Genomic DNA, 12,367 nt, shown 5'->3' with positions numbered 1-12,367 from the left:
CAGGAAGAGGGTGTCAGCTGTGTCTGGAGAATTATCTGTGGTTCACTGTACCAAGGGTTCATATAAATTGTAGAGCTGGCCATCTCCCCCAAAATGTTAGCTGCCTGGCTCTGAAGGGCAGCTGTGTGCCACTCAGTCCAGCCACTTCTTCCCCTCAGACCTGGGCCCTCTTTAGACCTCCAGACCTCAAATTCTGGCAAATCTTGACATAATGGGAAACTGAGCTCATGAGGTCAGGCCAAGTGGATTAATGCAATGAGATAATGGCCCATGACTATGGGAAAGGATAGTTCACTGGCTCTCTTGGAGATTGCTTGCTCTGTGAGGAAGCAACAACTAAAAAAAAAAATCCAAGTCTGCTTATGAAATGGAAAATGACTGGAAAACTGGTGCTTAGTGTAACATTTAGGCAATGGAAGAAGTCAAGACATTTTTTCAAGAATAATAGATAACAGATGGTGTTTTTCAGGTGATTTGGATGTCCTTTGGGACTTTCAGGAAGTTCCTCTGCAGACCATGGCAGAAATGAGTAATTGTACTTTGATTGGTTTCTTCTCAGATGTGCTCATGTGATCCTTTTTTTTCGGAAGAGGGGTGACATTGTGTGTTTTACTCGGCTTGCTCTCAACCTGTCTGTTTTAGGGCTGCTTCTCATTTGTTCAGCAGTTTCTCATGGTAAATGAGTGTCTTGGTGAGAACTCTGTTCTCTTCTATCCAGCGCCTGCAGGCTATGAAAATACACTGTATCCAGTTTTTACACACACTTGGAGTTTACCGGGAGAAAAAAAATCTAGTTCTTTACCTTCATTCACTTGCAGTGCTTCTCCTTTTATCTTCTGGAACAGCCTGTGTGTTGAATGTGCATTTTTAATTAAATTGTTTGCATCTTGTATATGTACAATACATTCATTTTGAGGGCATTTTTATTACAGTAGGAGGGTGGTGATAAATAATAAGTCTCAAGAATAATTAAAACCTGTATTAACTTGTGTATGTTTTCAGTTGTGATTGAACTTTGTGTTGAGTCTCTGCTGAGTCCAAGATCAGATCTTAATCAAGTAGAAAAGGAAGGAAGGGGTTGTGGGGGAAGGAAGAGTTGGTTGTAGTTACCTTTGTAAGTTCTTGCCAGTTTAAGGTAAATATCACCTGTCATGTTTATTTCTTAAAAGAAATAATTTTAAAGTATATGGCTTCAAATTTTTTAGATATTTAGCTGCAGATAGTTTTTGTGTTTAACACTTATTGAGGGAGAAATGTAGACAGTGGGTAATGTTGTAAATCAACATTTGGAGATATCTTCACCTTTTCTGTGTATGGGTATAGCCTCAGAGTTTTGTTCAATGTAAAGACTGAAGGGAAAAAAGCAGAGTAACCTGGTAAGGCTTTAACTGCATCATGGTGTGACAGAGCAAAGATTTAAATTACTACAGATTTCCCAGAGAGAATTTGGTATCTGTTTGTTTTTTTCCTTTTACTTTGGGGAGATAGAAGTGCACTCCAGAATCAGCAAGATGCATGGTTTTGATCTGAAACTTTCGTTTTCTGCGCTAAATAATAATTAGTGCTTTGCATTCATCATGGCATACCAGATCCCAGTGTGGGAGAAAAAAGTGCTTGATTCAAAGACAATGATTTGAATCCTGTTGCCTGAAATACTGTGGGAAAAAATGTGAATTTCTCTTGTCTTTGAAGAGCATAGTTTTGCACCTTGCTTGTGGATGGTTTGACTTTGGTAGAGACAGCAGGTGAATTAACATGAATCGCATGAGCTTTGTCAAGGATTCTATGACATTCATACTCAAGCCAAGCTGAGGCATGTAACAGTGTTTTGAAATGGATAATAGTTTTGAAGCTGTCCCTAATATTAAACCAAATTTAAGATCTGCACTGGAGGTTAAGTGCTAGTTGAGTCTGCAGGAGTGTTATTTGATCTCTGGAAGAGATCCATTTGTTTTAAACTTGTAAGTCAAGTAAAAGTTTGTCTAATTAAAATTCCCTATTGAAATGTCAGAGCACCTGCATTATTTTTTCTTGCATGAAGCAAGTTTTCAGTATTTTGTAAAATTGTTGTTAGTGAGTATACTAGGCTAGCCTTCACAAAACACTCAAGAGGTTATTTTGAAAGTATGACCTAAGGGGGAAAACCTGAGAGGGACAGACACATTTCTTTTTTAGGCTGCTAGGATTTTGCAAGCTTGATTGTTACTTTTTCCTTACAGATTGTGTCAGATGCTGCTGGACAGGGGGTTGCCATCACTGGGAACAATACTTTCAACAACTGGAATTGGCCTAACGCTGTGATCTTTGCTGCTACTGTGATCACTACAATCGGTAAATATTTACTGTGTCAATCTTCCTAGCTGTAGTTTTCTGTAGGCTCTACTGTGTTTGTTCTCTCCCATTTCTGTGTCAAGGTAGCCACCAAATAAAATCCCTGTGGTTGGAGCTGTCTGAAGTATGTGTTCACCTGCAGATTGACAGAGTTAAAAAATGAGGGTTTTGGCACTCTCTCCATCTGTGTACAGAAGAGAAAAGTGTGCCTTTCCAATCAGTAATGGAATAAAGGTGCTGTTGGGGTTGGCTCGTGTCATTTCAGTTCCATTGATTCATGCGCTTAAATTTCCAAATCATAAAATTCCAAAACAAAAGCGTAGCAAAGCATTCCATTGAACTAATACCTAAAGCAAGTGCATATGAGGTTTTTGGATTGCTGTCTTGTTACACTCACGCATCCTCTTGAGCTACTACTAAATTATCAGTGTTTCTGGCTTGCAGAACTAGCTAGACTTTTTATCCACCTCTTAAAAAAACAATTGAAGCAAAACTGTTGCTTTTTAAATATCACTACTGATTTGTTCTTTTGACTTCTTCCTCCTGTGATATATAGGTTTTCAGAACTCAACATCATTTGCCTTCTGCTTTGACACAAAAATTTCTTTACGTGGTGTTGTTACACACTTGTTGCACCTACAATAATAAAAAAAAGGAATGCAAAATAACCAAAGAGGACTGAATCTAGAAGTCTTATTGTTAAATCATATGCAGTACTATAGTGTTCTTTATTATTTAAAATTCACAGTACCCAGCTTATAATACAACTTAGGAAAAAATGTTGAAGTCAGTAACACACCTAAATAAGTAAACGTTGTCAGAAATTCAGAAAATAGGCTGCTGATTTTAGAGCCTGAATCTGTAATGTCCTGTTGGGTTCTGTGACCAGCAAAGAACTAAATTCCTTTGAAATATCTTGTACTTACTTGCCTTGCCTTTACCTTAACTCACAGCTCTTGTGACCTGGTACCTTTGCAGGATAAGTTAAATGTGTATAGTGGATCTTTAACCTGGGAGCTTGCTTCAGGATGAATTTCATTCCATAGAATTAAATCAGTCAAGTTTTAACAGTGCTGCTTAAGTTTGGAGCAACATATTCGAAGTTTTGAGATGAGCTTTATTTTCTATTTATCCCATCTTGTCCAGAAAAGGGTGCAGAAAATCTAGGCAAAATTTGAAGTGCAGTAATGGAATATATGTTTGTTAGACTGGACTTGGAAGGCATCCAGTTTCAGAAGATGAGCAGCTGGAGTAAACTAAATCCCTTTTAGATGGTGAAGTAAGGAGTGCCCAATACAGTGGGAGCCCAGAGAGTGTTGTTTTGTGCACAGATAGAAGTGAAGTGAATTCCCCTCAAGAACAAAATGAGGACATACTTATCTCTTTCAGGTTACGGAAATGTTTCCCCAAAGACACACGCTGGGCGTCTCTTCTGCATATTTTATGGGCTTTTTGGAGTCCCTCTCTGCTTGACATGGATCAGTGCTCTGGGGAAATTCTTTGGAGGACGTGCCAAGAGGCTGGGCCAGTTTCTGACGAAAAGAGGAGTAAGCTTGGTAAGCCCTTACTTGTTTACCCTTGAACTGTGTAGTGTTGATGCATGAATTAAGCTTATACTTCTTATCTTGCCGTCTTACCTTGTAGTAAACAAGCATTTGCACAAATACAAATTTTCCCGAATGTTGTTGCATTGAAAGAAATAAAAGAGGGATGGGGTCTGATGTGTTAGTTCTGCAAGAAGTTTAGCAAAATGAGATCTCATAAAAACGTTTGGTACTACTTCTTATGTTGAAGACCTTTAGGACAAATGTACACGAGGCTCCATTTCATTCAAGCTTCTCAGGCACATAAATGAAAATAAGTTGCTCTGCTTGGCTCACACCTGCCTGCATGCTAGCACGAATATTTCCTGCTGTGCAGTGAACCTACTGCAAAACAATATTTTGTTCTGAGTTACTGGCTTTTGGTTTTTTTGTTCGTGGTGTTTTGTTGTTTTTTTGGTGATGGTTTGTTTGGGTTTCTTTCTCCCCCTCCCTCCCTTCCCCACTGCAAGTGAATTCTCAGTTCTAGCTCTGCACAGAAATGGGAGGCAGTGCAGAGTCATAGTGCCTGGAGGGCACTGGCACTGCTTTAGGTCCTGGTTTCAGAATCAGAGCAAGAAATTTCTTGGGTTTGCACCTGAGAAGAAGGTACAGAAAACAACAGTGAAATGCATGTGTATGTGCAGGTTTGTACAGAGGTTGGCATAAGTGGCAAAGGGAAGGAAACAGAAATAGGAGAGAAACACCTTAAAACCGTTCTGATCTTCTATATTCAAATGAGTAAAAGGAAAAGTAGAGGGTACTGATGGCTTTCTGGACTAGAGTGCTATGTCCATATCCCAGGCTAGTTTATGAAATACCAGGGACTCCTTAAATACCTCCAAAAGCATAAAGGAAAACTATGAGCAAATAATCCCTTTTGAGCAAACAGTTGTAAGAATAGGGAATTCTGCCTGAAGGAAAAAAAGTGTGTTTACTTCAGTCACTTTTAGTGGCTTTTAATTATGGTAGCTAAATTGTTAGCACAAAGCTGAAATATCTGCTACTGTCATATGATTCTTGGTGCCATGGGTGGGAAAAAGTATTTTGAGATATTTTTCTGATTTTTTTCTTTTTTCTTCACAGAGGAAAGCCCAAATTACATGCACGGCTATTTTCATTGTTTGGGGTGTCTTGGTCCATCTGGTTATTCCTCCGTTTGTCTTCATGATAACTGAAGGATGGAATTACATTGAAGGCCTCTATTTCTCATTCATCACCATCACCACCATAGGATTTGGAGATTTTGTTGCTGGTCAGTAATTGTATTTTATGTATTATTTCATTGCATGCATGGTGTGGCAATTCTACTTCCAAACTTAATTTGAAAAGATGCTTTCTAAGCTTTTCCAGCACATTATGCAGCATAGAAAATTCTGCTGGGTACTGTTTCAGTGGACTAGATGTGGCTCTTCATTGTTGGTGTAGACACCTAGGGCTTTTGTTGGATTAACTTTGCAGCCAAGTTCTAGAGTCCATAAGTCCTTCTGGTGCCCCAGGTCTGTATTTCAGGCAAGGAGCTACCCTGCCCACCATGTTAGTTGTGCACCTTTGGATGGGATCCAGTATACTAAGCAGGTTGTGTAGGCATTGGGCAATGCTTTCTACACCTGCCTATAACTAATCAATGGGGAATCCTGAGCATATTCCCTTCTCCCTCCTAAAGCTCTTCTTTCTCTAAAAATCCACTGTTTTGTTCAGCACTTTGGTTCTCATAAGTGGAACTCTGAATCTTTTTCTCAAGGGAGGTACCTATATGTATATATACATACTTGAGTGGCTGGAAGAAGACTTGTAATTTTCAAACAGGAAAATGTTCACTTTTATATCTATTAAAGTCACCCCAAGACATTATCTTATAAGGAGAGGATAAATATACTTAATTTTTATTTTCTTAGTCCAGTGGTCAGAATATATATGGCCAAAAAGTGGAAGATGGGGGTACAACTTTTTCTTTCATTTCCCCACTTTCTACCTCTCTGGCCAGTGCTCAAATAACAAGGCTCTTTTAGTGAGGAAGAGAGCAATTCTCAGGGCCACAACTTCAAAGGTTTATCAGCTGTGAGTCTTCTTTCAGTAATGTTTTTTTTAATTTCCTGTAGGTGTAAATCCAGATGCAAACTATCATGCGCTTTACAGATATTTTGTGGAGTTATGGATCTATCTGGGACTAGCTTGGCTCTCGCTCTTTGTTAACTGGAAGGTCAGTATGTTTGTGGAAGTCCACAAAGCAATCAAGAAACGGAGGAAAAAAAGAAAAGAGTCATTTGACAACCATCCTCGGTCTAAAAAACCCCTTCAAATGGGTACCTCAAAGGATGTCAATATTTTCAGCTTTCTTTCAAAGAAGGAAGAGACCTATAATGACCTTATAAAGCAAATTGGGAAGAAGGCACTGAAGACAAGCAATGACAAAATGATTATAGTGGAAAATGCCAAACAAATGAATGCCAGTATAGATGTTCAGGTGACTTACACAAAGACAGAGTCATTTGAGTATGATGAGGCTTCCCTGGACATTCAAAATGGTCATGTCCTGAGACCCCTCCATGACAAACGGATTGGAGACAGCCCTCTAGAAGGAACCATGTTCGTGAACCAGCTGGACAGGATTAGTGAAGAAGAAGGTGAAGTGTGGGATTCCAGAGACTACCGACCCTTAATATTTGAGAATGCCAATATAACATTTGTAAATGAAGAAGATGATGAAGAGGAAGATATCTCAGATGATGAGGAAACGTCAAAATCCTCTATGGATGACAATCTTGCAGAGGAATCTGAAACTGCAAAAAAACTGGTAAAATTCCCATCCTCTGATGAATCTACCTTTACCAATAATGAGCTAGAACTTTCTGTGCCTTATGAACAACTGATGAATGAATATAATACAGTAAGCAATGTGAAGGCTGCTACGTGAAGCATGCTGGACAATGGTTTTCCAAAAGTGGTCAGTGCATATTGAACATAGAGCAAGGAGAAAAGTAGGTTTGCAGTTTCTCCTGTCTCTTTGAAAACAAAATCAAGTCCCAAACTAAGAAACTCCAGTATCCTTTTTCCATCCTAAGTTGGCTTCTGAGCCCGTCAGCTTTGCTTTTCTGAAAGACTTGTAAAATAACAGTTGAATTTGGAGTCCCACTCCTTCTTTGGATTTTATGGTTCTTGAACAAAATAGAAAAGATTAGTTAATACACTGGATCTGCTCTGAGTTCATGCATTTCATTAAGGAAATATTTTTGGAATGTAACTATACTGTTGCAAGACTGTTTTGGGCATCAGATATGTTCGGTTACTCCATTAGCCTTTCACCTCTGAAAACCTGAATTTGAATCCTGCTATTATCACAAATGAAATCAAGGGGATTGCCCATTGTTAAGTTGTTACTGCCAAAAATACGGCGCTAGCACACTGTACTTAATGAAGAACTTTGGATGGGATGCCAGGACACACAGATCTGAGCTGAGGTGTGCTGGTAGGCTGAGAAGGAAGCTTCTGAAACATCTCTGTAGTGCTTGTCAAATTGTAGTGAATTCTAATTGCATAAATAAAATACTAAAATTAATAGTTCCAAAGGAATGGATCGAGAAGGAGCCCTCTAACAAAGAAGAATCATCTGGGATGAAGCTCACCAGTTGGGCTGCTAAGCTGCACATCAGCCCCAGAACTGTCAGAGAGTAAAATGACTGGAAAACTGACTGATTAAAGTGTGTATGAGCACAAGCAAGATGCAGTGAACTTTTTTAGTGTTGAAAGTGTCCTTCCACTGTCCATTTCCTAAAGGAAATACTTGAATGAACCTTATACAGTATCTGTGTACAGGTGAAGTTTTATTGACACTGTTCTTCTTAGGAAAAGATCACCTTTGGAAGCACAGATACTCTCCAAATGCCCCAATGCCTGTTAGAAGGGACCTATAGCACTGCTGCTGATCTGGGCAGTGTGTTAGTCAGTATTGTTGTTGGATGTTCCTCCCTGCTTTGGTACTTCAGACGTGACTTGAATGGGAGATGATTTTTGAAACAGTTGATAACACTTTGTATATTTTTTGGTTGTTTTTAGAGTTTGACTTATGTGCATATACAATGGTTATTCTATCCCACTTGATAGAAGGTTGGGCAATATCAAACTTTGGGCAAATTGAGATGTGATCAAGTGACTTCAGGCCATAAGGCACTTGTTTTAGAAGGAATGTTGGCTCTAAGCTTCTAAAAGTATTATGTTTTGACTTGGAGATGGGCTACTCACTAGAAGGAAACACGTCTGTTCATAACATGTGTGCCCAAATTGTTTTGGCTGCAAAGAAATTTTACCATAGTTTTATTTTCTTTCTTTTTCTATATCTATGCATTAACCCTGACAACTCTTTCAAATGAGGCTCTTGATTAATATGCTGGCAAAAGGTACTGACTTCAGTTTTATCCAATATAGTTGGAACAGAAAATAGCCAAGACCTTTAAACCTTAACATGTCAGGTTCTGTTGATCTGTTTGGTTTTAGAGTATTTAAGTCATTCTGGTATGTCCGAAAGTTTCCAGAGTTCAGCGAACAGTTAAAAGTTGTCTCATTCTTGTTTTCAGTGTAATGCTGGCAGACTCACTAGCTCTGTAAGAAGACCTTATGGAACCTTGCAATGCTAGTCTTAAATTACTGGCTATTTCTGATAACTGCAATACTGTCTGCAGCTTCAGTTGCTGGCCTGTTCCACAGAGGGAAGAGGATATATGGGGAGCTGGTACTCTGGTTGGATAGCCTTTAGATGGGAAGTTTTGAAGTTACCTACTTGTGATAACAGTAAGGGAAGAAAAGGGAATGTGTTTGCTCTTCTGTTTCTTTCCTAGAATTTCCCACATATATGACATTTTTTCAAGTAGAATGTGAACACAATGGCCAAATTGTGGCCAACTCATGTCCACCTCTGTTATACTAAGCATCTGTGGAGTCACCGTAATTTGATTTGTATTTCATCTGCAATTTATGGTAGTGTTGTTGAAGAGAGATTCTCATTTGCAATCAAATTTTACTATATTTATGCTATTTGGAGTATAGGTGGCTGGATTAATTTAGCTTGTATCTGACAGGAAAGAGGGAGAGGCCATATCAAGATGATTCTTACTTACTTCTAGTAAAATATTTTAATCCCCACTCTTCTAAAATTACTCCAAGCCCTTCAAGTTTTGCATCTGAAGGGTTGTGGTTGACAGCTGTACTTTATAACTGTAAGAAATGTTAGGTAGGATTATGTGCATATGCGCAGGATGCTTGTGTAGTCAGTTTAGCCTTCTCTTTTTTTTGTTTATTTTAATATTTTTTGTTTTAAAAAGTACACACTAACTTAGAAAATGAGAAAGCACTCCATATAGCTTTTGTTGTCCTCCAACTTGTCTTCCATTATTGATGCAAAACTCAAAGTTTTAGTAACAGTTAGAAAGCTACAGGACAAAGGGGAGAGAAAAGATTTTCAGCAAGTGCATGGAATAAAAAAGCATAGTCCAATCTTCATTTAGAAAACAAGAAAAAAAAGTAAGAAAAAATTCTCTTTAATACCAAAATAATACAACCCAGACACTTGGCTGGGCAGCTTTGATTGGGAGGGGATGTTGCACACTGGAACCCAGACTCTGTTCTGCGTAGCAAAGTGCACTTGTACGCCAGAGCTGAGAATAGATGGGATCTGTTTCATATTATCAAGCTAGATGTGGCTCTCTGGCCTTTCCCAGTGTAGTCAGCATAGACTATAAGTCTGCATAATAAGTATCGTGGGATTTAAAGTAATAGTTTAAATTTATTAAAACAAAGTACAATATTCCCAGTTTTTCGGGGAAACATGATCACACCTCACAAAACTGTTCTCAAGCTTATCCCACCATGTGCCTTAATGTAATCTTAACACTGGGAAAAAATTCCTCTTTACACAGGGGCCAACAGAATTGGTCTCATTAAGCCCTACATGTTTCAGAGTTTTGGAGGGGTTTAGTTGGTGCATATCTTTCATAGTGGCTCTCTCCAAAAAGCTGAACCATTCCCAGGGTTTTTAAAATTATGGTGCCATCTCAGAAGTGCCGAAGTGCTAAACAAGACAGCTTTTTGCCTGCCTGTCTTCCACATCTTGAGAAAAGCAGCTGCCTGGGGAATCTAAACTGATGTCTTTCTGCCTTCAGATTTACATGTAGTGACTTAGAAGGGTGTCCAGGCTGGATTTTGTTCTATTCAGCTCCAAAAGTGTCTCTGAGTGAATTCCCCAGTGCTACCTGGTTATGTCTTGTAGTTGTTTCAGTTATTTGGTCAATCTGGAAACATTTTCTTTGAATGCCAGTTGATTTCATTTGGCTAACTAATAATGTTAACAGTTTCCTTAAAGCTGTGGAGTTGGTTTTATAGGTGAGACAGATCTCTTCCTGGAAAGAGAGAAAAGGGGGATTTTTAAACAAGGAAAAAAGCTTAAAAGCATGTATAAGGGAGGGATGGAATTGCAGTGAAAACTCTTCTTTCTAGCTATTGCCTACAAGTAGTTTTTATTTCCAGCCACATCATGTGAAGGATGGGTTCACTTACTAATTTTGCCAGACATGAGCCAGTACTTTCAATTTTATTCTTTTTTCAAAAATTAAGTCCTGAAACGTGACCATGGAAGTCTGTTCCTACAAAAGGCCTTTTAAGTGCTATAAGACTGTGTGATCCCATTCTTCATGACATCGTTGTGATGCTTCTTGGGTTTGTGTTGTGCTGTTGAAGCCTGTTTTTACCAGAAGGGCATCGCTTCCAGATACCTGTCTCACATCAGGCAGCCTGACACATCTGATATGCTGGTACGAAGTCACTGAGGAAATACAAGATCGGAGTGTTAGATTTTTGTGAACTAATGATTCGTGAATCTGTTGCTGGCAATGGATATCACAAAGCATGCAGAATTAAAACCAGGCTGATAACAGATCCATGGTAACACAGCTGTATATGCGAAGATTGTATTTTTCCTCCAGTTGATCTGGGAGAGTGTAAAGACAGACGAGGAGAGCAAAAAGCAATATGTCTGTTGACTAAGCAAAAGAACTTTGTAGACATGTAATTTTTGTGCCTCGTGGGATTTATTCCATTTGTGATGGATTTAACTTTTAATAGCTTGTCTTTCATACAGCTTTTGACATTTGTGCAGTTCTGACTCTTATCACTCCATAATATGCTTGTCTGTCTGTTTTTTGTTGCTGATTGTCACTGGAATCACACTGTATGTAAATATTTGCTAAGTCTTTGTAAAATGTAATTTATTTTAATATTTTGCAATAAAAAATTTACAATTTATCCTCTGTCATGAGAAGAAAGGCAATCAGTATTTCTTTTTCCAACTACCTGCACTTGCAATGCACCTTACAGATGAGACTGGTCCTGGCCCAAAGAGCTGGAAGGTAAAGAGCCAAAAAAGTGAGTTGTTTTATGCAGGCAAAAGCCTGAACTAGTATGGGATCTTGATAAATTCAGTTCAGTGGCATCTCGTCTTCAGTTAGATATAGCATAGTGAAGGAAACATTATTCAGTGTGGTTTTTGGACAGCTGTTGAGAAATAAACTGAAGTTTATTTTAAGGACTGTGTTTTATCAGTGGGCTGATTTTAAAGAAGATGCACAGAAATGGGAAGTGTTAGAATTAATCAGTACTGTGGTAAAATGAAATGGACATTTATGACTGGTATCTGAATCTCATGCCAGAGCTATTAAAATATCTGAGTAGCTGTTTATGAATTTTCGCAATACTTCTAGTAGCAGTGCTCACCCTTTTTCAGGCTATAACTATTTACAGTCCTTCAACTCCAGCAATTCCCTTGGCAACACACCAGAAAATAGCTAACCTGCCTTAACAAGCAGCAAAATGTGAGTTGGTGATACCCGTGATAGAGATGGAGCTATCTGAAGAAATTGGGACAACCTCAGCCTGTAGCAGGAAGAGACTGAACCTCAGCATTTAGACATCTGAGTGGAATTGCTGAGGCACGAGCCAGGAAAGTGGGGAGATGCATGGGAACAGGAGCGAAGGGTAGGTGCTGTCAGATTTGAGTGAAGGTAGCCAATCTCTGTTTTTCCTCCAGCCACACAACAGGAGCAGTGAGGGAGGAAGTGCCTGACTGGTGACTGATGCCAAAAAGAGCCAAAGAGGGAGGTGGCAGCTCCTCATGGAGCTGAGGGCAGCACATAGCATGGAGTCTGGCAAGCACCCAGTAATATTTCTATCAGCTCCCAGCAGGATAGGGACTATTGTTCACCTTCTGCACTCAGAATTTTAGTAGTGTCATTAATTTATAGAGGGGAGGGTAGCAAGAAGTAGGAAAACAGGACAAACCTGTATCTGTTACATGGCTGTTCTTATGGTCCATGCCTGGCAGCGGGTTCTCTGAACACAATAGCTTAATAGATAGATAAAATCACAGACCAGCTGGCGCTTAAAAAGCCTGATATGTTTTCACTGAATGT

At 39.1% G+C, this 12,367-nt stretch overlaps 1 protein-coding gene across 1 annotated transcript in view; it reads left to right on the top strand.

Moving 5' to 3' along the window:
• Nucleotides 1-11,201, top strand: part of KCNK5 (potassium two pore domain channel subfamily K member 5) — a 34,456-nt gene extending 23,255 nt beyond the window's left edge. The window contains exons 2-5 of the mRNA XM_062490337.1: nucleotides 2,220-2,331; nucleotides 3,721-3,887; nucleotides 4,998-5,166; nucleotides 6,014-11,201. Coding sequence (XP_062346321.1) covers nucleotides 2,220-2,331; nucleotides 3,721-3,887; nucleotides 4,998-5,166; nucleotides 6,014-6,828 — 1,263 coding nt within the window. The 3' untranslated portion in view covers nucleotides 6,829-11,201. The remainder of the gene's footprint in view (nucleotides 1-2,219; nucleotides 2,332-3,720; nucleotides 3,888-4,997; nucleotides 5,167-6,013) is intronic.
• The last annotated feature ends 1,166 nt before the right edge of the window (nucleotides 11,202-12,367 follow it).

The sequence above is a fragment of the Cinclus cinclus genome, chromosome 3 (assembly GCF_963662255.1).
Source record: "Cinclus cinclus chromosome 3, bCinCin1.1, whole genome shotgun sequence".
NCBI classification, from domain to species: domain Eukaryota; kingdom Metazoa; phylum Chordata; class Aves; order Passeriformes; family Cinclidae; genus Cinclus; species Cinclus cinclus.
Note: the sequence above shows the minus strand (reverse complement) of the source record. Positions and strands in the feature narration are given on the sequence as shown.